We start from the raw sequence: 26,536 nt of genomic DNA, 5'->3' as shown, positions 1-26,536 counted from the left end.
AATAGTGAAAGATAGTGTATCTGGTGGATAGCAGTACTTTGCTATATCTCACTACAGATAAACAGTTAATCCAAATCTTACTGCAGATACAAATAAATTCAGAGCACAGAGTAGATAAAACTTCTTGCCTTTTTTTCATCCTGATAAAAAAAGCTTCTTGGCCATCAAGGTGGTGTAGTAATTTTTAAAGTGTGCGATTAACTGAGGAGGTGAGGTGGGAGTATGAAGATTTTGTTGAAGCTGAAGATGTGCAAAAAAACAAGGTAAATCCTTGACTGCATTTAAATGACCACTTTTGCTTTGGGAAAAAAGAAAGTTACCAAGTGTAGGCTGTGTTTGTTTGAGAAGAAGCAGCAGCTCCAGCACCAACAACTGTTGTGACACTCCTGAATTCACAGTTCACTGTGAGAAAACAAGAGACCAATACAAGAAACAAATGAATAACTAATATTCTTTGTGTTTTGATCCACACAACAACAAAGGATTAAGCACTCTAATTTGTTATTTTTTAAAATTAATTATTGTAGCTGATTGTCTCTTCCTTTTTACATTAAGCAATAATAAAAGACTTTTGTAGAAAGTTACAGAACAACCTTAACATTTAATATCCTCCATTACTACCAGCCATATTGTTAGGTTCAGATTAAATATAATGCTATTTTAACAGCCATTTTTAACCCTCTCTCTATTAATCCATCTACTTTATTTGCTGTATTATGCGTTTTGTTTGTCTAAGTGTTGGATTCTTGCCTTTGGTTTTATTATCTTGTCTAAACAGACGCAAAAACGTGCTAAAGAAAACTGCTCTGATTGGGCCACCCCTCCAATGCAACTATTGTCAATCAAGAATATTGTGTTCCTAAACTATCAAAAATACATTTCACACAGGATGCAAAGAGCAGTCTCCTGGGTCAAAGTCCTGTGTTCGTTTGACCCATCCATCCACCACCTTATACACGCTGTAAAAAAAAATCTGTTTAATTTACGGTAAAATACCGGCAGCTGTGGTTGCCAGAACTTCACCGTAAGAAATACAGTGAGCGTATTTAATGTAAATATCAGCAAAAAAACTGTAATTTAAACTGAATAATCCCATTACTTTCAGGATAATTGTGTCATCATGGTATTTCTCCATTCATTTTACATGAAAATTGTTTATTTTTACAGCACAACTATGTGTTTTCTACAGTTTATGACAGTAGAATTTAAAGTTTTATGCTATTCTTTGATTTACAGTAATTAAAAGTATCTACTACGGTGATGTACAATGTTCAATTTTACGACCTATTTCTCATGCCATTTGACAGTGTTTTACTGTAATTTCTACAAACATTTTTTACAGTGCAGACTTTCTCACTCTTCACCCATAGAGGCAGCCCTGCACGTCCTGCCTCACCATTACCTGGATTATCTACCAATTATAGTGCTTCAGTTGTTATTTGTACAAGTACGATTAGTGACAGTCTGATGTTTTCACTAAAATGCACTGCTCACACTGCTGTCCTTGTTTTGATTTATTTTTGCTGTCTCTATTAAAAATATTGTATTATTGTGAATTCCAAACAAAGTTGAGCAATGTCCTAGTTATTGGAGCGTGAAGCTCCTAGTGCTGAAAGAGGTAAAAAAAAAAAAAATTGTATTTCACCTTTATGGGTGCTCAATCATCAAATTACATTTATTGACAAAACTTTCTTAAAAACAGAGAACAAGCTGCTGGATTTGAGATAGATTGCAAAGCGACAGTTAATCCATGTGTTTTTTTGTTGTTGTTGTTTACCTTCAATTTCTGGCACACAACAAACTGAGGGAGCGCAGAGAGTTTGCAAAGTGGTTATATTTATCTAATAGAATGACTTGTGTCGCCGTGTATACATGTCTGTTTTAGGAAAGAGACACACAGAGGGCACATGTATCTGAGTGTGTGTGTGTGTGTGTGTGTGTGTGTGTGTGTGTGTGTGTGTAAGAGAGTGCATGTGCCAGTGCTGCCGGGCTTTGCTAGAAATGGTATAATTTATCACACCTAATTAATTATACTCCACCACAGAGAAGAGTTATCCTTGTCGTTCAATCGGCTCCCCACTCTGCCTCCCTCTGTCAGGCGACAGGAGGAAAGACCCAGATAAACTCCCGGAGCATGAAACACCACAGCTTTTTTGAAGTCTGCCTCTCTTCTCAGGCTGATTCGCCATGCCTGTTTAGCCAGCTTCACATTACCATTTAAATAAAGAGTCTAGCTAAATGACCACTGGTAGAACATAAAAAGAGAAATTAAATTGTTTTTCTGTCTCACGGCTGTTTATACTTTTCTCTTTCTAGCTCAAGCTCCTTGTCATTTTTAATATGTTTAATCTGGGGGAATGGTTGATAAAAATGTGCCGAAGAATCCAAATGCGAAATGAACTATTCATCTTTGATTACAAGGTAAATCTAATCTCTTTAATGGATAACGGTGACTCACAAAGCTAAGCAGACTTGAAACAACTCAGGTGTTTTAATTTCTTGAAGAGAATTGATTACGATAAAACAACAAATAAACAAACAACGTGAACCACCACTGGGCATAAAGTTTGTTTCAAAACAGAACACATGATTAAAAGGGATAATGTCAAACTATAGAGCGGGACTGAAAAAGTACAACAGAAAAATAAAAAAGGCCTCTGGGGGCCTATAATGTAGAAGTTATCTTGAGTTACAGCAGTCATGAGCTCCATGCAGTGATTCTAGTGGCATCAGCTTACAGAAAGAGTGTGCAGATAGAAACTCAGTAAAGAAAATGTGATATAAAACAGTTAAAAATAAAACATACTGACAGGTGAAAGCATATTACCATGGATGCATTATGAGACAATGGGCCCCTGAGCCCAGGCATGCAAAAGGCCCCTCAACTTCTCCTACACATTTATAGTTGTTTAGCCTCTTTTTATGTCTCTTTGAAATTCTTTTGTGTCTTTCTGGTTGTTTTGTGTCTCTGTGTGGTTGTTTTGGATGTCACTTTAACTGGGGATTGGTATCTGAACTTCTCTTAACATACTGACTGAAATAACCCCTGTAACTTCTCCAGTCAAACAATATCTGCATTCAATACTTGTTTTTTACCCAGATAGAGAAAAAAACACTGTATGGTTCTGCTCACAGCCAATAACTGCAAGTGTTCTTTGATGTGATGCGACATGTGATCGGCCCACTACTGCAGCAGCTACAGTCTGGGCTGTTATAAGGTTGAGGGTGGTGTATTTAATGGAGTTCAGCGAGTAAAAATCATTTGGATGGTAAGGAGTGGTGGCAACCGAATGCTTCAGTGTGATTGGATATGATGGGTATTGAATAAAGTAGGAAAAAAGGTATCAAAGTATGAAGTGTACTCTAAGTGTGCTCTACTGGCACCTGTATCTGTGTCACTTTAAGTTTACTAGTATTTATACAGATATTGTGATTTTTTTAAACAGTGCAAATTCATAACAGTGAGGATGTTTCCCACCTAGTTCTGCCTGTGTTTTAATCTATAGATTCTGATATGAATATAGTTAAATCTGCATGAATGCCGGCATCTCACACTCATCATCAAGGAGGTGAGCAGATTGTATCGGACACAGATTGATTGCCCTTGAAATCCAACAAAATTGCTTAGCTTGTAACAAGCTTTATTTACTACATTAAATTACCATTAAAATGCTATTAGCGCAATTAGTTGATTTCCATTTTAAACAACACATCTATGGTGAGAGAGAGAGAAGCGCTGAGGGGGAGAGACGCGGAGAAGGAGAGCGGGTGTGGAGGACAGCACAGAAAGGACAGAAGTTAAAGTTACAAGAGGCGAGGAGCGGGAAGCAAGACGAGAGGAGGGAGGAGAAGAGGAGAGAGGATATGTGAGGGAGAGGAGAGGTGAGTCAGGAAGGAGAGAGCAGTGGGAGATGAATATTAAGCAGCTGTAGTGATTAGGGTGGTGGTGCAGAGTGGCACTGTGACAGTGACATTGGCTGCCATTGGCAGCCCCTGCCATGGTGATTCACTGGAACCTGCTTCGTTTGGGCCATAATTAGCTTAAATGTTCAGAGAATGAAAAATTCATCATCACTTTGAATCTTGTTAATTGGGAGAGCCGTCTGCATTAATAGAGGCCATTTGGAAGCTCTGTGCTTAAGTATGCGTGTGTGCGCGCATACACAAGTACGTATGTGTGCATGTGCGTGTGTATTTAGGGTACGAGAGCTCAGTTTTGCATCCACTTACCGGAGGGGCTGATGGATTCCAAACTTTACCAGTTTTTATCATTGAACAAGTCAAATAAGCTTCTTATAAATGATAACGACATCTGAATAAAGCCGGGAGCGGAGACAAATTTAACAGCCACAGTCGGGACTTACCAGCATATCTTATCATTCATACAGTTAACTGACAATGAAGGGACATGCAGCTGTGGATAAAAAAGTAAGGTATGTTAGGAGCATGGGCAGAAAAGCCAATGTGAGTTTGAGTGGTAGCTCATCCATGTGTATTTCATGCTTTGAACACCTAAGGCAGAATTAATCAGTATCGACTTATTGTCTGTTAACCCTGCAGTCACTCTTGAACATAGCAGCAGAATATAGGAAGAGATAATGTATGATCAAACATCATTACTGGCAACAGAGATAATGTAATGAGCACATTTCTTGGATATTTTGCATGCAGACGTGTGCTCCATGCTGTAAATGAATGTTGCATGGATTATGTGCTTAAAATGGGAAACAAAAACAAATCTGGAAGAAATTAGACAATAAAGTGCTACACGTACAATCACACTAACAGCATGAATGAGGTTCAATTAGGCGCTCGACTCTTTTGTTACTTTCTAATTATTTCCAGTTATGAGAAAGCTTTGCTGAACATTTTGTGTACTTTACTGATACATATTGTACTTCACACTCCTGTGAGCTGATGAAATAAACCAACACGTGTTGCAGTCAGTGTTGTGTCTTGCATCTCTCAAGGCAGGGGAGGTTAACAGTTACTGCAGCAAACAGCAGGAAATTAAGACTAATGTCAATTTATTTCCCTGCAGTGGAGCCAGAGCCTTATCACTGTGACAGCATGCAGCAGCAAGAGAGACGGCAATGAAGAACTGAAGCCGCATTCCTCATCACATACTTTTCTTTACTTTTAATACGTACACTAGTTTCCCTTGAACTGTTGCATGCAGTATGCATAATTGCTGTGCAGAGAATTGTGGGTAACTATAGCCAGAAAAGCATGCTGCCTTGCATACGACAAATTTAACTGGATGTAGTAGGACATCCTTCTACTTTTGGCATACTGCATTTGATGTATTGGGGCGTACTTTCTGGAATATTAAATAGTTTGTTAGAACAGGTATTGGAACACACAGAGAATGTTGAGTTTAGACTTTTAGTTGGTGACCAGCATGCCATTTAGTTTAGTTCAGCCTGACTGCCTTTGTTATATGGAGTGTGTTTCATATTCAACAATAAAACAAGCGACTGTGTCCTTACTCTAAACCTTGTGTGTGTGTGTGTGTGTGTGTGTGTGTGTGTGTGTGTGTGTGTAGTGGGGGTAGTCCCTGTACTTCCTACAAAGTGAGGACTAGAACACGTTTTTTAACCAATGGAGTGAGGACATTTTTGGGAAGTGAGGACATTTCGGCTGGTCCTTACTAAATCAAAAGCCCATTTAATGGTTAAGACTTGGTTTAAAGGTTCAGGTTACAATTAGGTTTAGGTTAGGCATGTAGTTGTAATGGTTAAAGGGGTTGGGAACGCATTATGTGAAAAAGTGTCCTTACAAAGATAGAAGTACAACAATGTGGGTGTGCCTGTGTGTGTGTGTGTAACATCAAACCTTGTTTTGCTGTGGTAACATATGCACCCGGTGCACCCTCTCTGAACTTCCCCTTCCAGGAGGCAACAAAAGCTGTTATATTTTCACATTCAAAACAGTAACAATGTCATAAAGCAAACACATTACTGCCACCTATTATGCGGCGCCGCTGTGTGCACCGTGTCTGCATGAAAAGCAAAAGGTGGACAAGATGAATCAGACGGTGTTCCGGGAAGCTCAATAAAAGCTCTGAAATGACCATATTCATTAGGTTGTGTGTGTGACATAAATACGATATGTCTCCCTCTATACTGCAGTGTGTGTGAGGAGGACACAGTGTTTATGCGACAGACAGCGAGGCTGCAGAGCTCAGCCCAGTCTGGACCAGCTCAGCCCAGCCCAGCTCGACCCAGCCGGCACTAATCCATCATCACCACCACTGAATCATAGCGCTGCCAATAAAGCCAGGCAGCAATACATTACAGGCATGTGGCAGGCTTTAGCGATAATGACATTGAGAAGTCCCCTTGGGCTGTTGGAAAAGCCTGGGCGCATGACACACTTGCTTACAGAGGCAATAATATATGGAAATGCATCAGTGTGCCAGACAGGGGAGAGGAACGGGGAGTGAGTGGAGCTCAGCCTATTCATAAGGAAACAGAGAGGAAATGGCCTTCACCGTGACCACTTTCTATCAGATTCCAATGTGGACTCAAGCAAATCCAGCATTCATCGATGGGGCTCATTTCACATTCAAGCCTCTCCAAACAAGCCATCTTACAAGCAATCTCATATGTCAACACCCCATTTTCTGTCTTATCTCTCTCCCATGCAGCTGAGTTGATACTGCAATATGGTTTGGACATGGGACATGTTTGATACAGCGCTGCCAATCATCAGCATGCTGTGTGGCACCGAGGCAGGCCGGCAGCATGGGGACCCAATGAACAAATACAGTACAGTGAACTGTTGGTCTCTGCCATCCTGTTATCTTGTGGCTGGCATTGAGAACAATCTGCCAGTTAATCCCTCACCTTCACTGCAGATGCACTCACCAAACTTGAAACCCAGATCTGTTGGGGATGTGAAGAAGAGAGGGGGACTGATCTTTATGGTGACAGAAGTTAACTACAGAGCCTGTGAGGATGGAAAGCTGGTGTCACATGTGGCGTGAAGAGGCACTAAGAGTTTACACAGCTACACTGATCTGTGTACGGAGGAACGAGTTGGCAGAGAAATAACACCAGAGCTCATCTGCCTCAGTCTGTCTGGAAATCTGTGTGTCTTCACGGTGTCAGACTCCTGGGCGAGATGTTTTAAAAAAGTAAATTGTAACCATTGTACGGCAAACTCAAACTCTAATTTTAATCTTTGCATTTAAATTAAAAGTTTACTGGGTAACTGTGTGCTGAGAAATTTGCATTAGCCTAGGGGTCATAAGGTTTTTAGAAACCCATTCAGCACACATGGCCATCAATTTGAAAATAAAAAACTCCTTTGACATTAGTTAAGTGGTATTCTAGTATAAGAAATAACACTTTAAAGGCTTGAGGTAAGTTTTACGCTCTAAGCTATTGACCAGATTTAACCCCGATTTGGTGATTTTAAAATACAGATTGAGGTGAAAATACCATCTGTGGAAATTAAGTTTCTCCCCACTCAGAGCGTCTTGTAACTTTAGGAAATTTGTCTTAACAATAGGGCATGGCCACACTCATTTGTCAATAAGGCAGCAGCAAATTTGATTGACAGTGTTGCTGTCTGCCTTAGTTTGTTCTCAAAGTCCTTGAATCGAGGTGGTGCAAAAGCAATATTTGACATTTTGAGAAACATCCTTGTTTGCTTTATTATGAAGAGCTAGATGTCTGTCAGATGCTGAGCTAAAGTCAGTAGCTGGTTACCTTAGCACAAGGACTGGAAAAACAGGGATCGCAGGAAGTGACCGGTCCCGGTTTTTATACGATTTTAACAAATGAGATAAAACATTTAAGCTGTAGAGGAGCTAGTAGTAGGGAACTTTTTTTAACCCTTGATGAAGAAATGTTCTCAAGCTTCACATTTAGCTCTTGGAGAGAAAGCTATTACGCAAACAAGTTCTCCCATCCAAACAGCCACAGTGGTTTTTTCCTTCCCTCCAATACAACCCAGAGGAGCGTTTTCCAAATAAGCCCTATCAACACATCCTAATATCAAAATACAGTCACAGTTTTAAAAGTGGTTAACATAGTTAAACATCACACTTGTAAAACTGTGACTGTTATATTTTGATATAAAATATACACAACTACTTAGTTATGTTGACGGAAAGATAATAGTTTAGATTAAAATAAGTATATTGGTTCCTTCATTCATTCTCCTTAACTGCTTATCCACACGCAGGTCTCAGGGGGCTGGAGCCGATCCCTGCTGACATGGAGCGAGAGGCGGGGTACCCCCTGGACAGGTCACCAGACTATCACAGGGTAGACACATAGAGACAGACAATCACGCTCTCATTCACTCCTACGGGCAATCTAGAGTCAACAATTAAACCTAAGTGCATGTTTTTGGACTGTGGGATGAAGCCTGAGGACCTGGAGAGAACCCACGCTGACACAGGGAGAACATGCTATATATATATATATATTGGTTGCATAACTTAATTATGTATGTAAGGTTTAGTATTACTATTAGACTGGAGGTACAATAAAAAAAACCTCAACATTGACCTTTGGTTGAATGTTGGGTATAAGTCTTGTGTTTGTTTGACCCATCTTTCAACCCCAAACTCCTCAATATGTGGACTGTGTCAGTCATTACACTACGTCACCTGACTTCTGACCTGTGGGGTCATTTTATTTAGCAAATTATTCTCACACACATCAACACAACACAAATATCATATGGTGGAGGCAGCGGGATCATCTGTGCTTACACACAGTATTTTCTGCATTGAAGAGTGATAAAACATGAATAAACAGACAGGTTGTGTGTAGTTTTATCCTTAGCTTGCCAACATTAGTCTCATCAGTTTGATTCTTTGAGAAAAAACACACAAGGCAGGAAAGACAAAGAAGACAACACGAGGTTTGTGCTGATAGAATAAAAGTCTGGATTTATTTCTGTTTATCTATACATTAAACAGGTGTTCCTGAATGCAGCAAGAGAAAACACAGAACAGGATGCTAAGCGTCAAAGAGTTGCTCGCATAGCAGAGGTGTGGCCGGTTTAGCAAAGACATGTACACTCTCTATCGCATATACTTATAACATTTTCTGTAAATGTAGGGTTGCCTCTGGGAGGCTGAAGTAGGGTGAGGGAGTGTTTACTGCAAATCTTTTCACATTATCATACCAACTGGAAATACTCCATACAGTAATAACCCTGTCTTCCCCTAATGATCATTGCAATGCAGTTACAACTACAGACAGGTAAATACCCAAGCAGCCCTGTGTAGCTCAGTTTATTTCAACTCCATGAGTATGAAAATGTAGTAATTCAGTAAGTTCAGTACGGATTTGTCATGTCGCCATTGTCCCCTTCGACTCAATCTTGAGGCTGTGCAGACACATTCAAAGGTTTGAACACTCTCCAGTTATCTCTCTCCCCGGTAGGCCCCCCACCCAACAGTGATGTGGTACCAGGTGATCACAACGCAGCACCTGCATAGGAATTCAATTACACACAAAACTCTCTGGGTCAATTCCCTGGACCAGAGCAAAGCTTAAAATTGGACCATTATGAAACAGTCCAACGAATGGCTTAAGTGCTTCCATGAAACCAACCGCTGTGTATTTAAAAAACACACATACACTGCTCACAGTAGAGAGGAATTCCCCAGCACATCACATGTTCACAGACAGAGTAGAAAACAAAACAAATAATCACATACTGACAGGTAGAGCAAACCACCTCGAAACACTTTGGCTCAGAAAGGATTCCATTGGCGTCACAGCACGAGGTAAAAGACATGATAATGCACTTTTTGTACAATAAAGCCAAGTCCAAATACTGTGCTACCATACATATGACTTGAGCTCACAGTAAGTCAATCATGAACAATTTGTGACACTAAATTTTTAACACTGGAACTTGTTTTTGGATGGATCAAAGGCATACCATGCAGGAATTGTCGTTTGCTGTTCGTACACAGCATTCAAACTTCCTCCAATGCTCAATAAAAGTGAAAAGAAAACCCAAGATTTTCTCTTGTTTTGGAACAAGGAGTGCTTGGCAATTTGCCTCGCTATATTATTTGCATTTCAGCAGTTTCTTTTATATTCGTAGCTTCTAGCCCAAAAGGTGACATGGTCCAGAAACATTCTGAACACACCATAATGAAAAGAAAAGAGAAAATACAGGTAGAGGGCAGAATCTTTGCAGTTACAGACAGTGCCACACACTTCTAGTGGTTGAAAAGATGCTTGAAAGGGATTTTTTTGTTGTTGGTTTTTGGAGAAAATCCTGCATATTATATCTTTAAATGTTATTTGAATTGTTTGAATATCAGAAAGGGACAAAGAAGCACAACTTGGGGAATAATTGAGGGGCTCTAGTCCGTACATTCCCCAAATCACTTCTAATGGGAATTACTTTTCTACCAATGGAATCCCTCTTCTGTAAAACAAAGTTCACATTGACTCAAACAGAACATGGTTTTGCTGAGGACCTCTTCTACTGTGACATACACTGCCCAGTCCAACTGAGATTTCCTTGAATGACAACCTGGCATGCAACCAGTGAACAGTGGTATCCTTTAAATGTATCGGTCATCTGAGTGTAATCTAATAATCATGTCCTATGTATAGTGAAACCTGATCTAACCAGTAAAAATGCATATTTCTGAAAATACACTGCAACAATGTGATATTGGTAGACAACAGGTGCTAGAAGCAGATGCATCCATTGAAAATCAGTAAGTTCTGAGGTACTTCTGAAACTCACAGCTGAGGATATAATCACTATCTACAATATTTGGATGGATAGCATATAGTTGATACAGTAATAGCAGGGTTATCATTTTGCGAACTATTTTGGCTTAAAATTTGATTAGCTGAGGGGATAGTGGCGGTTGACACACCTGAATAAAACATAGCTGTATGAGGATAAAAACATAGAAAAACAGCACCATTTGAGGTCCGATAGACAGATCAGTTTTTGAACTGTTTGCTGGTAGCACCGTCAACCAGTAAAAATCTCAGAATGCAATACAGAGACAGAACACAACCACTGATCAACTGCACGACATAGCAAAGAGCGAAGATATATATTCAGAGACGACCCCTCACGCAGACACCCCTTTACAGCAGCATCTTTAAGCAGGTAATAAAACTGATTTCTCCTAAGAATGATATTGTGTACTGAGGTGTTTTACAAGTTTTATATGCTGTACATGTTGAGAGTAACCAGGTATACCTTTCCTATAGATTTTTTTTTTAATATACACACATAGTTTACAGTCACTGACAAACAAACACCAGAGTAACAATGAGGTAGGACGGTGAAGTTAGATGAAGTAGAACCGGTTTGTGGATTGTATACAAAGTTACTGATACCTTAAGAAAAATATAGGCCCAACAATGTGTTCCTCCCGTTTTTTTTTCTCATTTGAAGTAAGTTTGACATTGTATCTGAGGCTCAAACAGTAGCGTGTTTTGTGTACACTTTTGTTGTGAAAACTGCAAGATGAAGCCATTTATCTTGTTCCACACAGTGAAGTTTGAACTCTTTCTCCCAATCAAACTGTCAAAAAGCAACATAAAGCTGCCTCACTTCTAAAGCTTTGACAGGAGTTCACAACATAAGCCAAAACACCAAGCGATGAGGACAGGATTTGCCATTATCTTGATACATGTGCATTTTTAAAATCCAGTCCATATAAATGACAGGAGAGTAAGGAACTAGAGGTGGCACAGGAAGAGGATCACAGAGCCAGCGAGGTTACATTTCCTCCCTATCGCTACTTGAGTGTGACAGTGACAGTACTGGAAGGTCTGGTGTTGTGTTCACAGAGCCAAACTAGCCTGTAGCATCCATGAATGGCTCTGCTGTTGTATGTTACTAATACGCTGCTAAAACCCAAACTGCTCGTCTGCAAGTGACTTGGTAGATTTGATAGAGATTGGCCTTGCTATCACAGATTAAACCAAATCTGGGTTAAAAACATACAGCACTTCCATACAGCTTTCATCCAGGAAAGATGGTTTTAGTTAAAGGATTAGGCTTAATCGCACTCCAGGAAACCAGCCTTTTGAAAAGAAGTTTCAGATGATGTAATAGCTCTAGTAATGCTCCATCTTAAAGCATTATTTTAACCACACCCCCTTTTGGCATCAAACAACAAAGAAACAAACACAAACACAACACACGACAATGTGTCAGAATTTCAGCATGGTTGCTTTGCACAGCAGAAATCTTTTCTTTCTTTTTAACCGCATGTATTTCAAATACATGCTAGCGCACGTAAACCTCACATGTTGCTTTGTACAGGGAAAAAAACAGAGAGAGGGATATTTTTTCGGAAACCAAAAAAAAAAAAAAAGCAATAACGTCACCATTTTGGTGTCTTAAGATCTCTAGGCTTGATTACCTTGGCATGGGCCATCTTTTGTGCAAACCCTGCTGATTTCTCAGTCAGCACCCAATTTCTTTAGCTTGATCTCAGCATTCAATACTTTGGCTTACAAATACCACTCGTTTTTAAAAAATACACAAGTATCTATATATAAGTCATATCAATGCATAACCAGCATCTTCACACATTAAGTTAAAGCACATATTCCAGTCAGCTTGCACATTTCATAGGTAAATATCTTTAGATTGATGAATTTTCAGGCTTGAAAGCCAAGAAAAGTTTTTGACTTTTGCTTGTCAATTTGCCAAGTAAGCCATTTGTTGTTCATGAGGCCGTGTAATCTATTTTTTTTTAAACACCCTGAAAAATTCTTCAAAGAATTGCAGATTCTGAAGTAGTAGCACTTCCAAGTAGTAGCTGGAAGTATTGAATCTATCAAGCTTGTTTTGGAGCATTGGTATGTCAGGGGCATATCTGACTCAGCAAACAAAATTATATCCCACAACTCATTCTTGCCATAAAAAAAACAAAACAATAAACCAAGAATGTTCTAAGGTGCTTCATGATAATACAATGATTGTTAGGCTTTATCTATATAGACATTTAAAAAAGGACAAATACCACAAATACATTTCTTTAAGATTGAAGAAATTGCCCAGAAGTTTAAAGTGCATTCAATGTAAATGGTTTGTGTTGATCTAACTACTGCATCTCAATTAGGTACAATGGTTTAACGATACAAATTGTCATCTTACTGTGGCAGATTATTAGAAGGTAGATCCTAAGTGAGGCTTATTATATATCGAATGTTGTGAATGTAGCTTAATGTGTGGGCTCTGTTAAGGGAAGCCAAATCTCTCTTGTTCCACAGAGATCACTTTGGCTAAAAAAGGGGAGATATTTTTTTCATTTGCTTGTAGATTCCACTGATCTACATTTGGATACAACATCAAGCTTAAAGCCAACAATTCATATGAAAAAAAAAAAGTGTAAAAAGAAATACATTAAAATCTTCAGGTAACATGGAATTACAACATCAATCAGATAAACCAAAATGTGACGAGAACCTTTAAAACTGTAACATGACTAGAAACTGAAAATGTTTGATGGAAAAAAAAGTTTTATGTACACTAAAATATCTCCAAAACATAAGGTAGCTTAACGAAAGGCTGATCTGAACTTTTGAAAGAACAAAAAAAAAAAAACCCGAGACAGACAAAATGATAGACAGAAATAAACCAACCGACAAACGAGAATCTAGAGTATGAAGAGGAGAGAGGCTTGATGGGCAGCTCTGCAGCAGATTCACAGTTAGCCACAGCTAGGTCACAGTTGAGATTTCAATCTGCAGCATTTAGTTCCAGCCTGCAGACAGCCACACAAACCATTTTGGATCAAAACAATAAAACAACTGGAGAGAAAAAAAAAACATAAAAAAAAAAACATACCAGAAAAAAAGAGGACATTTTCAAAGTTCTGATGGCATAGCTCAGAGGAAACCGTCACTGGAGCGACCTTACTTTGTTCCCCAGTGGCGTGGCTTAAAAAAGAGGGGGTTATTATGGGGTTCAGCAGGCCCAGACGACTTCAAACAGCACAATAGTGTTTCAGACAGCTTTACCCACAGCTAACACTGCTTCCACATGAAGATGACCTGAGCCGTGCAGAGCTGCGCCCTGATTTTCTTCCCCACATTGTCCCTTTAAACCACAAGAAGGGAAGGGGATAGGGTGGTAGCAAGCAGCCCGGCTCAGCTCAACTTAATGGTGTGAATCACACAGAAAATAGTACCTAGCCACCTCTCACATTCTCACAGCAAAGTGCAGGCGAAGCTTCGTCGCTTCAGCTTAATATACATTTACAATCACAGCTTACTAGAAAATCCAGAGGCATACCAGCCCCTGGTGATTGCCAAATCCATTTAAGGCCTTTCTAGGCATCGACGTGCCTGTACCACTAAAACTCATTAAACAGTCAGATCGTCTGAAAGTGACATGTTTGATTAAGATGAACTCAGGAATATTCCATCCGAACCTTTCTCATTGACGGCAAATGCTCATAACTAAAAGGTCAAAATTAAAAAAATAAAACAAACACAGCACTCTATGGACTACATATGAGTCACGCTTCCCATTTAACCTCTGTGAGCCGTCTTTCTAATAAAGCAATGTGTTGTGTTTGACCTACAGTGAAGGGGGCGCGCACACTTATAATTAATCTCTTGGAGCAACAGAATCTCTGCTGCAAAATGCAATATGGCTGTTACCAATTAAGACTTGTGCATTTTATGCAATAAGTACCAACAGCAAACACTCAAGATTCCCAGCAGTTGTTGGGTAGTCTCCATAATATTCAACCGTTCACGTCGCTAATATCTAATGCAAGCTAGCATCATCATCAGAAGACTTTATCTAGGGAAATAACCTTACTTTTTAAAAGTTTAAGGACTCAAAAGCTATGTTCTGACACAGAACAATAAATCAATTTAACAATCACATCTTATCTCTCCTTTGACACAAATGCACACACGTCAATAAACCATGTCTCTGTACCAATCCCACTGTAAAGCTTATAAAAACACTCATACCAGCTCATATCAAACTAGTTCACACATGTTAATTTCTCACTAGTGGGTAAAGCTGTCTGTCAGCCAATGGGAACACTGGACACTGAGGTGGGTGATGGTTGCTCTACAGGGAGCTGGGAAGGGCTCTTTTTCTTTTCACATAATAACCAATTCAGTGTGCCAAAGTAAAACAACTGCTGCTGAAACTGTGACAAACATCCCCCAACCACCCATATCAGGTCCCCTCAATATCCTGCAGACCACCAGGGGGGCAGAAGGCGCTGGCGTGACAACGGTTGATCACTACATGCCATCGTAGGTGAAGTTTTCCATCTTGACTGTCTGTCTGATGAGCAGCTTGGACTCTCGCCGCTCCTCGTTCTTGATGGACTTGTTGATGTCCATTATCTTTTCACAAATGTATTTGTTCACTTTGGACAATCTCTGCGTAATCTCTGCACTGTCGGCTGTCTCTTGAGACACTCTGTCGTAGAGACACTCTGGGGAAGGAGCGAGTGTGAGCAGTTAAAATTAGAGAATTACTAATCTTATCTTCATCTGGTATCTAATGAATATAATTCAATGAAAAGAGGCTAACCTGAAAAAATGTCTGAATGGAAAAGAAAATCATTTTATTGTACCTGATATTTTCCAACTTGTCTCAGCTTACAAAAAAACCCTTCTTAACAAGAATCCATGTCTTTCACAGTCTTGATTTTATTGATTTAAACGTTTTATCTTACCTCTGACGATTTTCAGTTTGCTGGGTGACAGTGGAGGTTTAGGCAGGGCATCTTTCTTCTTTTTGGTGGCCACTCCAGTGACACTACGGTTCTTGAGGGTTTCTGTGCCCCAGATCATTACAGCTAGGTTCTTTGTGAATTTGGAGTCTCCCTGGGTGCGCTGCAGCTGGTGCCACTTCTCCTCCTCCACCCAGATCCCTCCACCGAGGTGCACCTGCAGAGAGGACAAGAGTAAAACAGAGAACACCACATTTTAACTTGTCTGCTGTAGATATAAATATCTTGTAAGTGTTGTCATCTGCACGGTGCCAGACAAAATGTCTTTGTGGCTTTTATCAGTTCAGTTTAAAAGCAACAGAACAAGCACGTCAACACTTTTAGGCACACAATGCTTTGTGGGGGGCAGTGTCACTTACTCCTCACATGCTCGCCGAAACAGCACTACCTGTTAAAGATCTTGCCTGTTGTCTTTTTTCAAATAGAAATAAAACCCATTTAATACATTTTTACAAAATCATACGTGACGTTGCTTTAAAAATTAAAGTAAGTGCTCTACAGATAATTAGTGTCATCAACAAATATCCTTTTTTGTGAAATGTAATCCGTAACACCGGTGTTGTTATGAGGTTATTAACCTGCGGGAAAATTTCCTCACTACTGTCTGCCTCATCCACAAGGAGAAAAAATACATCCTCTTTTTTAAAAACAAATACTAACACATTTACCAAACCTTCAGAGGTTTTCAACAAAAAATTGCTTTACTAAATGCCCTAATAAACAAACAAACACACCTTTAAAAACACTGAGAAATCAAAGTGGACAGAAACATGGACCTCTTCCCCTGATGGTTCATGTTGTTGTTGTAGCAGGTAGTACAGTGTTATTGCTTAAATATCAGATTTGGAGTAGTGATAGCAATTTTATTAAATCTTATTGATGTTTAAACAACATTCATGCAACAGGAGACGGCAACATAGATCTCTGTAAGAGACACAAGAACTTGGTGCCACACTTGGTATCATATAATTTCACTGGAAAACAACAAAATTGCTGCATCAATAATGCATTTTGTTCCATTTCACCAATCTACAGAGCTCCATGTGTGTGTAAAACCTAAACAGACAAGGCAGATCATAGCTGGTCATGGCAGAACACATGTTAGCCAGCTCCTGCTTAGACCAAATTACAAATCCGAAGAAGCACCACTTTCACCAACTAGGATACATAAATAAGCTCAGGCCACTGGCTGCGTGTAGCTTGGATTACCTCTACTATGAACTTAGCCTGTAGCTCTCTACACACTTCCATTGCACGTTGCATAAGCCTGCACCAAACACTCCAAGCCGATTGCCAGCCAAGCCAGACTGCCCCGGTCTTCTAGGTGAGCTAATGCAGCAGGGGCATATGTGACTTTCCCTTCTCTACGCTCTTATCACTGTAAAGTCTTTAGGCTAGCTTCCAAAAGGCTTTTCCCTGTGCAGCTAATGTGCTTTAGGCCCCCGGCCAGCAGACAAGCTTTTTACTGCCCTTAAGTTAGACAAGATTGTTTTCATCCTCCCTCCCCATTGCTCTCTTTTATCTCCCTCCCTCTATCTCTCCTCCTTCTTTGTACCTTTCCCCCCTCTCTCACTTTCTCACCAGGGCTAACCTGTCAGTCACTTTAAATTCCTCTCGTGCAAATAATTAATATGGGGTCCCTGATGTAGGAGAGTTCTAATTTGCAAGTGTTCTTCACGCTTCAAGTGGCTGCAGGCCCCTGAGCTTGTAGTACCAATTCCCCCCCTGTCATCAGAGACAGGACGCTGGTTGAGTTACAGCAGTGGGGGGAGTAAAGAACCCTAACAGGCTAATAAACACTGATGATGCTGGCTGGGCTTGCAGGAACAATAATAATCTTCTCAACCTTGTTTACCTGCTAGGGTAGGGCAGCCAGGGGGAAAGGACTGATCAACTATGACGGCATGTTCCCAGGTCCATGGGTGTTAAGAGGAAATACAGCATTTCCTACTAAATCAGGCTACTTCCAATGCTCACCCTGAGGCAAAGAGCCAGGACTGAAGGATTCAGGATTCTCAAAGGTTGAGAGGAATTATTTCAGATACTCTTTGGGTTTAAAGTCCTCATAAGTAATGCAATTGTTTTTACCATAGAAACTTTGGATATATCATAATTACTAGTGTTTCCATTTTAATACTGAAGCGACTTTAAAGCACTTTTAAAATGTCTCAACTTTTGAAATGTCACAAAAAAAAATGCATTAAGGCCTTTTTTTATCAACTGGTTGAAAAATGTAAGCCAAAGCATGGTTTCAACACAAGTTGCTGCCCTTGGTGAGTTACGGCTGTTATTGAGGTTGCAAACCGGAAACAATCATACCCATGTATGACAGAAAAACAGAGAGAGGTCAGGAAATTGGTTCAATTGTGGAAGTTCTAATTGTTAATTCATGGCAGTGAGTATTGGCCATGTTTCATGCAGCCAAGGGACAAAGACTAATTAATATATTATTCAGGAAGACACAGACAGCTTAAACAGCCGATCGGTCATATGAGTTCAATGTTCGCTAGGTTACAATTTATTCCATAAAGGCCATATACAATTAAGCACAATAACTTGTTTTCAACAAACGCAAAACCACCTCAAATGAGCACAAAAACTTTAAATTTTTTGCCGTTTAAATTTAAGTTTTCCAATTTACTTTAATATAAGTGACTGGAAACAACCTGTTTTGCTGCTGACTGTCTAAAAATTACCAACAAGCCTTTAACAGCATCAGAAAACATCTGATTCATATGTTGTTTGTTGGACTTCAGTGCCTGTCAATCAGCTGTTGAGTGACGCCGTGTTTTGAAATTTAGTGCTGGGGGTACCCTTTAGTTTACATTTGGATGAATGATTTTGCCTTCAAGAATAAATGTCAACATACAACAAAAAAAGAGGATGACAACTAGACAGGGAACATCACAAAAAACCCATGAACAGTAGGCATCAGATAAACAGGCATGTGATGAGACAAGACAAGGAAGCAAAAAAGGGGTATCCATGTGCCAGAGGGAATAAAGTAAAGCTAACTAAATAGAAATGAGTCCAGTGAGACTTACCTTTCCATCATTGCAGGTATATACTGTTCTGGGTGAGGGTGAGTAGCTCGAACTGGTGTTGGCTTCTTCTCTGCATGTCTCCTGGGCCTCAACAATGGGTTCAACCACTTCAGCCTTGATTGTCTGAGTGCCGTTGTCATGCATAGGCTCTGGAGATACAATGGGCATGTTTAACATTATGGAGACACAAGCAAACAACAAATCTACATCTTTCAGCGAGTCAAGTTCAGGTAAGGTCAAAGGCAATTTATCAACTGCTAGTAAACTTTACAGAAAAGAGGATACAACTAAAAACAGTTCTAGTAACATGTGGCCATGGGTTTCATGTTTCCAGTTGCATAAACTGCATTTGGGAGGGCAATGTCTACCAAAATATCCACAGTTAAACAACACGATGGATGATGACATTGTCACCATAAACTACTCAAATCACATTTAGAATTTGTTTTGTGACAGCCCTAGTGTGCACCTTCAGTTGCACTCATGAAATCAGTCTGTGCACCATTGTTACATTTTAAGCACTAAATAAATGCCACCACAAACAAACACCCAGGTGTAGATGTGGATTAGGTGTAGGGCTTTTAAATCATGATATTTGGTTCAGTGGTTGATAACTGTTCGCCATCGCAATAGTCGATGGCATGGTCCATCAGCCAAACCCTAAACTGCATAAACAAGTTTGTCACTTGTGCAAAATATTTCCCAACGCTAAGGGCTTCAATTAGGAGCATTGCATAAAGCCTCTTAGACTGTCTCCTTGCCGAAGTGTTTAGACTAAGGCTTCCATGGTAGTTACTGTCATAATACAGCACATGTGCACTGAAGTTACAGCATTATGTCAGAGTTAACCAGCTTCTCAAAATGGCCAACAAAGAGATTACAATAAGAGAAAGAAGGCCGCACTGGACAGAAGATGAAAAGCGCAGGCACATAATCTAAATTACATTTAACCCAGCCATAAGAAACAAGCACAAGAAGAAGATGTGGCACGAAGTAACTGACAAAATGAAAACCCCAAATCTTGCTGTGAAACAAAATGTAAATTAAGTCATTTAGAAGTTTGAAAGTATTAGTGTGACAGCAAGAAAAAAAGAGAAAAACTGGTGAATGTCAATACCACTATATAGCTTAGATAATGCCGTGGGAGTCGTTTAAACGTTTGGCTTGCTAACTTCCAGGCAAACCTTAACAATACAATGTCGACAATAGCAGCTTTCAGCTTGCAGGAGCAAAGCCACCACCAAAAGACCATAAATTCAGCTACAGTCTTATGTTCCACAAGTGCAAACACTTAAGAGATCAGAGCGTTTTGCCTTACAGCATCCTAAGAAAATCCTCCTTTAATGCAACCAGGTACTGGTCTTTGCCACTGGAACGGTGCCCACCTGCCTGCTTCCAGCCTGGGGCCTGGGCTTCCTTGTGCCTCGAGACAGGAGGTTATTTTAGCCCAGTAACTAAGCTGACTTGGTGGCTGGCCATGCTAAGCTCCAATGTAGCTGATGAGTTTTAATATCGGTCAGTGCACTCCATCCCCTGCCCGACAGCACCCTAGGGTGCTCTAATCTTTAGCCTGTCCATTAGATGGTGCCGCCAGTAACCAGGCGCCTCTGTCCAGATCTACAGGGGAACTGAGGTTAACGTCAGCATCTGGCAAAGATCGAGTGTATGCACTGCTGCACACTACAATGACACCACTTTTAATCACACTTACAGTGACTTTTATTTAACTTATTACAACGTATTGGATTTACTTCTTTACTGTTGCTGGACTATAATCTTTTCTGTCTTAACTATAACACCTAATGTGTTTTTTTAATTTTTATTTCTTAATAACTTCTTATATTCTACCCCCTGCTGTACAAGCCGAGAGAAATTTTCTCCATAATGTTTTCATCTTTTTTCGTCTTGGAGAGCCAAGTCTGGGCTGAAACACTGCTGTTTTGGGATTAATTATACAGTGCATGTGTAACTGAAATTGATCTACTTCACAATCTACTTCATGCTGCTATCGCTTTTTTTTTTTAAATTAAATTCCCCCTTCTGACGTATTTTAAAGCATGTCAAAATACTAAAAGAAGAAACTCTGAGAAGGAGCTGGGAGCACATCTTCTCTTTCTCCATCATCGATATATTGTGGATCTAAGGTTGACAGGTGAAAGAACACTGTGAGCTGGCTTTGGAGCTCCACACTTGGCTTGCAATCTGCTGACTGCAGAGGTAGACGACAAGCAGATGTATCAAAATGGTGAGTGTATTTAGCATCTTTTTGCTTGTTTATTAGCTTGTAACTGTCAGTGGCTGAAACAGCATTAGATATGTAAAAAACCATACATAATATCTGCTATGATTTTACAGCATGTCTTTGCTCTCTGTACTGACCAGTCAGCTTTGCGCTGGAGGTTTCCGTTTTGTTTTACAGCTTTCTTGATTGGTTATCAAAGTTGTTGCGTACCAGATCTGCCCAAGTTAATCTGTATCCCAGATTTTCAGAAAGTGTACAGACATCTCCCCTTTCATTAGAGGAATGTGGCAACACCTCTCCAGTGACAAACTTTGCATAGATACAAATCAGTATAGTCAAGGTCAGACATTTTAGGAGACATTAACATAAAAAAACACATTTTTAAGCAGAACGTCTGATCATGTCATAATAATTAATTTTACGAAATATAACATCAAAAAGATATAATTTGGCTCGACTGAACCCTCAACCTTCTTCCGTTTTAGGATTACTCTCATCATTCGTCCACTCTGTCATCCTAAAGAAACAAACCAAACTAATGCACCCTAACTCAAAGTGGATCCACTTTAGACCCATTTATAACTTTGTATCCTAATTCAGTAGATTGACACTGAATTGTCACAGCAGCACTGAATGCATATGTACATGTCGACTTAAAAGACCAGGTCTAAATAGTACCAAGAAACTAATCAACCATCTTTGGTCGCATATTCTTACGACTTAACTGAAAAACAATTGGCATCACAGTTTCTAAACAAAGAGATCCTTTCCAGGTCAGAGGTGGATCGTGTCAACAGACAGTACACACTAGGAGTAGAATATGTCCACACATCTGCCTCCTACCTCCTTACACTGAAACTGTCAGTCCAAATGCAGCTGTCCAAGGTTAAAGTAACTCTGAATTGCAATTTTACCAACAGATTAATTTGTAGACATTTTCTTGGCATGAATGAAGGTTAAAGGTTACCAAGTTAAGAAACTTTGTGGCAAACACAAAAGTGGATTGGTGTCTCACCGCTGCCCAATCTCATGAGAAGTACGTCTTGCAGCCTCCTGTTGAAGTCCCTCAGTTCTTTGACTTCTGTCAGCAAGCTGCCATATTCCTTCAGCTTCTTGGCCTGCTGCACCAGCTGCCTGCGGGTTCTCTCCAGCTCCTGCTGCAGCCTCCTCATCTCCTCCTCCTGTTGCCTGTAGCTATGAACCAGCTCCTCGTACAGGACTCTTGGAACCACTGCTGCAGCTACACCAGACACACAATCCGTGTCCACCTCCAAATGCTGTTGTTGCTGCTGGTGATAATGTTGCTGATGCTCTGCCTCCATATCATCATCTTCGTCATCCGCATCCTCGCCCTCCTCGGCCAACCGGTCCTCATCCAGATCCTCTTCGCCCTCCATACAGGAGCTGGCTGCATTTCTCTCCAGGCGAGCCACTACTGCGGCCAGGCTCTTGGAGGAGTTGGAAAGGGGGCGTCCATGGTCCTGAGACAGGGCCTGGAGAAAATAACAACTGTCAATTTACGGAACAAAAGGCCAGTGGATTCAAATTTCAACTATAATAACTAGAAAGATGACCATATGAACAGGATGAAAATAAAACAGGTGTTTAGAGGTGGGCCTGTTAACATATTTCACAGACTTTCACAAATCTCTTTGCTGCATCAGTGACTTAATATGTGATGAAATGTGACTCCATTCAACACTTAGTAAGGCAAAACAGACAGACAAATCACACATCAATCTAAAACTGACATGACATACTGCAAACAGTTTGTTTTGACTGTGTGGGACTCAACAGGAAATGGGAGAAGAGGAGTCACTGAGTTCTTTGATGAGCCGCTCAGAGGATTTGTCTGTGAAAGGGCAGCTGTCCAGAGTGCTGAATTTGTGTTAATCCAGCATATGGTAAAAATAGCGTGGGGGATTTTGGGTGTCAGCCAAGTTTATGAAAATGTGACATTGTATCATCAATAGATATATACTTAAATATAACACTATTGCTGTGTATGCATCAACATGGCACATGTCACACATGGGCCCACACTTACACAACTTTTTTTTTATGATAAAGAAATGTTCTTGGTCTTCAGTGATGCAAGACAATATTGTCAATATAAGTACTTTTAGTGTGATACTTTGTTAGTTCATGTTGTTGGGACTCATTGATCTTTGCACCCACAAACATGGCTGACTTTAATATGTTATTATAGCATTATAAATGTTATTTCACTCATGTTTTCAATGGATAAGCATGATTTCAACAGGATTAAGGGCAGTTGACTGTAAAATGATGATACTGGTGTCACTGTAAGTAGATGCACAATTTGGCAAGAAAGCGCCCATTACCCAGTGCTGCTCATTTAAATGTACAAACTTATTTCACACAACTACTGTGAGCCTACCTTTTTATGCCTGAGTGGCATTCTCTCCTCTCCAAAATTGTTCTCAATCGAGTTTCCTGAATTCTTGATGGACATCTTGGGAATTTTCATCTTCTTTTGCATTATACTGTCTTCAAATTCCTCTACTGTATCTGTGAAGTGCAGAAACAGGAGCAGAAAGAAACTCAAGTTTCCAAAAACTGGATGGATTTTCATTAAAAAAAAAGGAAACAAAGTGAAAGTACCTGCAGACTTATTTCATCCATTTGTCCAACTCGAGCAAAGGGCGTTTTGTCTCTCCATTCTGCTAGTTCAAACTATCTTTAGCACTCTTGTTATAGAATTAAAAATTTAAACTTCACAGAAGGCTGTGATAGAAATCGTCCTGGCTGAGCCGCGCTTTAACATAACTGCGGCTGTGAAGGTGTTAGTCAGATCGGACCGATCTTGCAGCCCAGACAGCTCAGATTCGGGGATTAGTGATGTAGCTTGTTAAAGATCGAGCAGAGAAAACGACCGTGAACAAACATCACTGTAACAGGAGCTAACGTTGAGCTATTTATGCACACTTCAGCACATTGGCATGACGCGCTGTCATGAAGCAGGCATGACATGTTACTGACAGACAGGTTGCTATATGTTGTCCCCATTAATATCTGAGACACTGATGACTGCAGCACCGCATCCCCTCTGTCTGCCGACAGATGAGCCAGCTAACAAGCTAACCGCAACCCAGCACAAAGCGCTCGGGCTAGCGTCTCGTCTACGTTTGCAAACCTTAACAAAATTGATAGACGGGCAACCACGAGCTGTCTCATGTGTTTACCATGTAGTGACAGCTCTGCGTCCGCACGCAGCTAACTAGCGCGTCGGCGCTAACATGCTAACACCAAGCTAGCAAGCTTTAGCTTCATGTTGTAAACAACCGTTGTGACTGGCTAACGTTGCATGCCACGTATTTAGAGACACAAGCAGCACTACTCTATCGAAACAAGAGAGATAACTCTTGGAAAACGACATCCCGAGTGTAAAAATCCGTAAAGCACTAACGAGGTATGACTACCAACCAAACTTATCTTTAGCATATCTAACTAGCTTATCTGGCTAGCCACAGCCGAGGACGTTGTTGTGGCTATCAGTGTCAGATTCCAGCTGATCACGTCTTGACAGATCGGACAAAAGGACTTGCTTTGACAGCTCGACACGCTTCGCGCACACCAACCTTACTTGGTCAGACAGAGAAAAAACAGCATTAAAAAGAGGAAAGCTGATGTGTTAAGAGGGCAACTTACCTGCAAGGGCAAGGATCTGTGCTTCGCACGGCTGGCCTGCGCTGCCATTCTCTTCAGTTCTGTGAACCAGATACACCTTCTGATTATCAAAATCTGTTTTGTGCAGAGGTCTGAAATCTTCCACATTTGAAACGGGCAACGCGTAGCACATATCGTCTTCAAAGAATCTAACAAAAGCATACATTATTTACTTCTCTTTGGTCCTGCACTTTGGATATGGTTGACAGTTTTTCCTCACAAAGTATTAAAAAAAATATACACATAGGGGGGTTGGGGATGGTGTCTGCGCTCGGCTACTCTTGCCTGGTCCACATCACCAGGGTAGCTCATCAAGGCATAAGTAATAGACATGACATTAACTTTGCTGTTAAGAGATGTGAAGATACACGAGTATTTTGAAACAATTTTGATTTATATGTGTCATTATTATTTGATTTTTTTCTTGCACCTGAAATTGAATTATTGTATTAAATGTTTTTTATTTCTCTCTAATTTAAACTTTTTTTTTTTTAGATTTACAAAAATACCAGTGTCAAGATATATATATGTATATAAAAAACAATTTAATTTTATATTCCAAGCACTGTTTTAAGTGATTAAGCAGGACATTTCAGGCGTCCTGGGTCATTACCTTTATCAACACCCATTACTTCTCACTCTGTCTTCTGAGGGAATTGATTCAGGGAACTACAGTGAGGAAAGCCACCAAGATGATTACCTGCCTGGTCAGATTTCATTGGTCTGTGCGTGTGCTTTCGTGGCGTACACTTCTCATCTGTTGCTTGTATCACAACAGAAAGACTTAAGGCCAGCTGACAGAAATGAACTCTTTGTTATTGTTAGACAGCCAGGTGGTTATAAACACAGGATGGATTTCTCTCAGTTGTTACTCTAATGGAGAGCACCACAGTCGATAAATGACACTAACAATTTCGTTCTGCTTCGGCTGCTGTAATTGAAAAGTAACTGATGCAGAACTATATAGAGCCCTTTTTTCTTCTCTGATATTTCGTTTCATAGTTTCAGGCATTTAGTTAGTTATGATTAGGCCTGTTGCAAATGCCAGCTTCCCCATGATGTTTGTTCACTGTGCTGTATGACCGGTCTCAGAGTCTGTTAGATGTATACAAGAGAATTTAAAAACAAACAAACAAAGCCAACGCAATAACTCTCAGAACATAATGCCAGTTATTGGAGCAGTAGTTTAGGCTGTTTTCAATACGAGTGGTTACATCTGCCAGCTATGCCACTGATATGGACAACTAGCTTGCTTCAACTTTCTTTGAGGAAGCACCAGTTTGAACAGCCAAGATTTAAAATTTCTAATTTATAAAATAATAATAAATGGTCATATTAGAGTTTTTTTTAAGGCTGTGTCATGGTCATTTCATATACATCCATGCACTGATACTTTGGCAGAGCCCCACAAACTATAACAGGAACAAGAGTGATGGACAAGAGATTTCAGCAGCTTCTCAACAAGTCGAACAGAGGATTACTGCTAATCTAAGCTTCTGTTCAATGGCTCTCCTGTCCTCAAGTCTGGGCTTGTCAACATAAGGCTGCTCAGTTTCTGGAGCTTTCTGTTTTTTAAGTGGCCAGTGTTTAAAGGGCAATGTTTCTCCTGTAATTTCAATCGAAAATAAACAACTTTCTCCAAAAGTTAAAAGTTAATGTAGGTGCACCAAAGATGGGCCTGGAGACTGAATAAAGTTCCCCAAATGTATTACATTTTTCAGACATTTCTGAATGTGACAATGTTATTTCCAGGATAATCCCTCTGAAAACATCTTCCTTTTTTCATAACAACTGCTATAGAAAGTGGTCGGCTGTTTTTTGGAGTTC

At 40.1% G+C, this 26,536-nt stretch overlaps 2 protein-coding genes across 2 annotated transcripts in view; both read right to left on the bottom strand.

Annotated features, from left to right (window-relative positions):
• The window catches only part of agbl4 (AGBL carboxypeptidase 4), a 318,197-nt gene that overhangs the window by 58,459 nt on the left and 233,202 nt on the right, over nt 1-26,536 (bottom strand). The gene's annotated exons all lie outside the window — the stretch shown is intronic.
• On the bottom strand, nt 10,544-25,111 carry bend5 (BEN domain containing 5). The gene is made up of 6 exons (XM_059341746.1): nt 24,692-25,111; nt 23,421-23,551; nt 22,035-22,512; nt 18,778-18,926; nt 15,677-15,890; nt 10,544-15,433 (listed from the first exon to the last, which is right to left on the bottom strand). Exons 1-6 carry the CDS (start codon nt 24,873-24,875, stop codon nt 15,237-15,239), a joined length of 1,353 nt encoding a protein of 450 aa, XP_059197729.1. The 5' UTR covers nt 24,876-25,111; the 3' UTR covers nt 10,544-15,236.

This window comes from Centropristis striata, chromosome 9, assembly GCF_030273125.1.
Source record: "Centropristis striata isolate RG_2023a ecotype Rhode Island chromosome 9, C.striata_1.0, whole genome shotgun sequence".
Classification (NCBI taxonomy): Eukaryota; Metazoa; Chordata; class Actinopteri; order Perciformes; family Serranidae; genus Centropristis; species Centropristis striata.
This window is presented reverse-complemented; position numbering and strand designations above follow the sequence as displayed.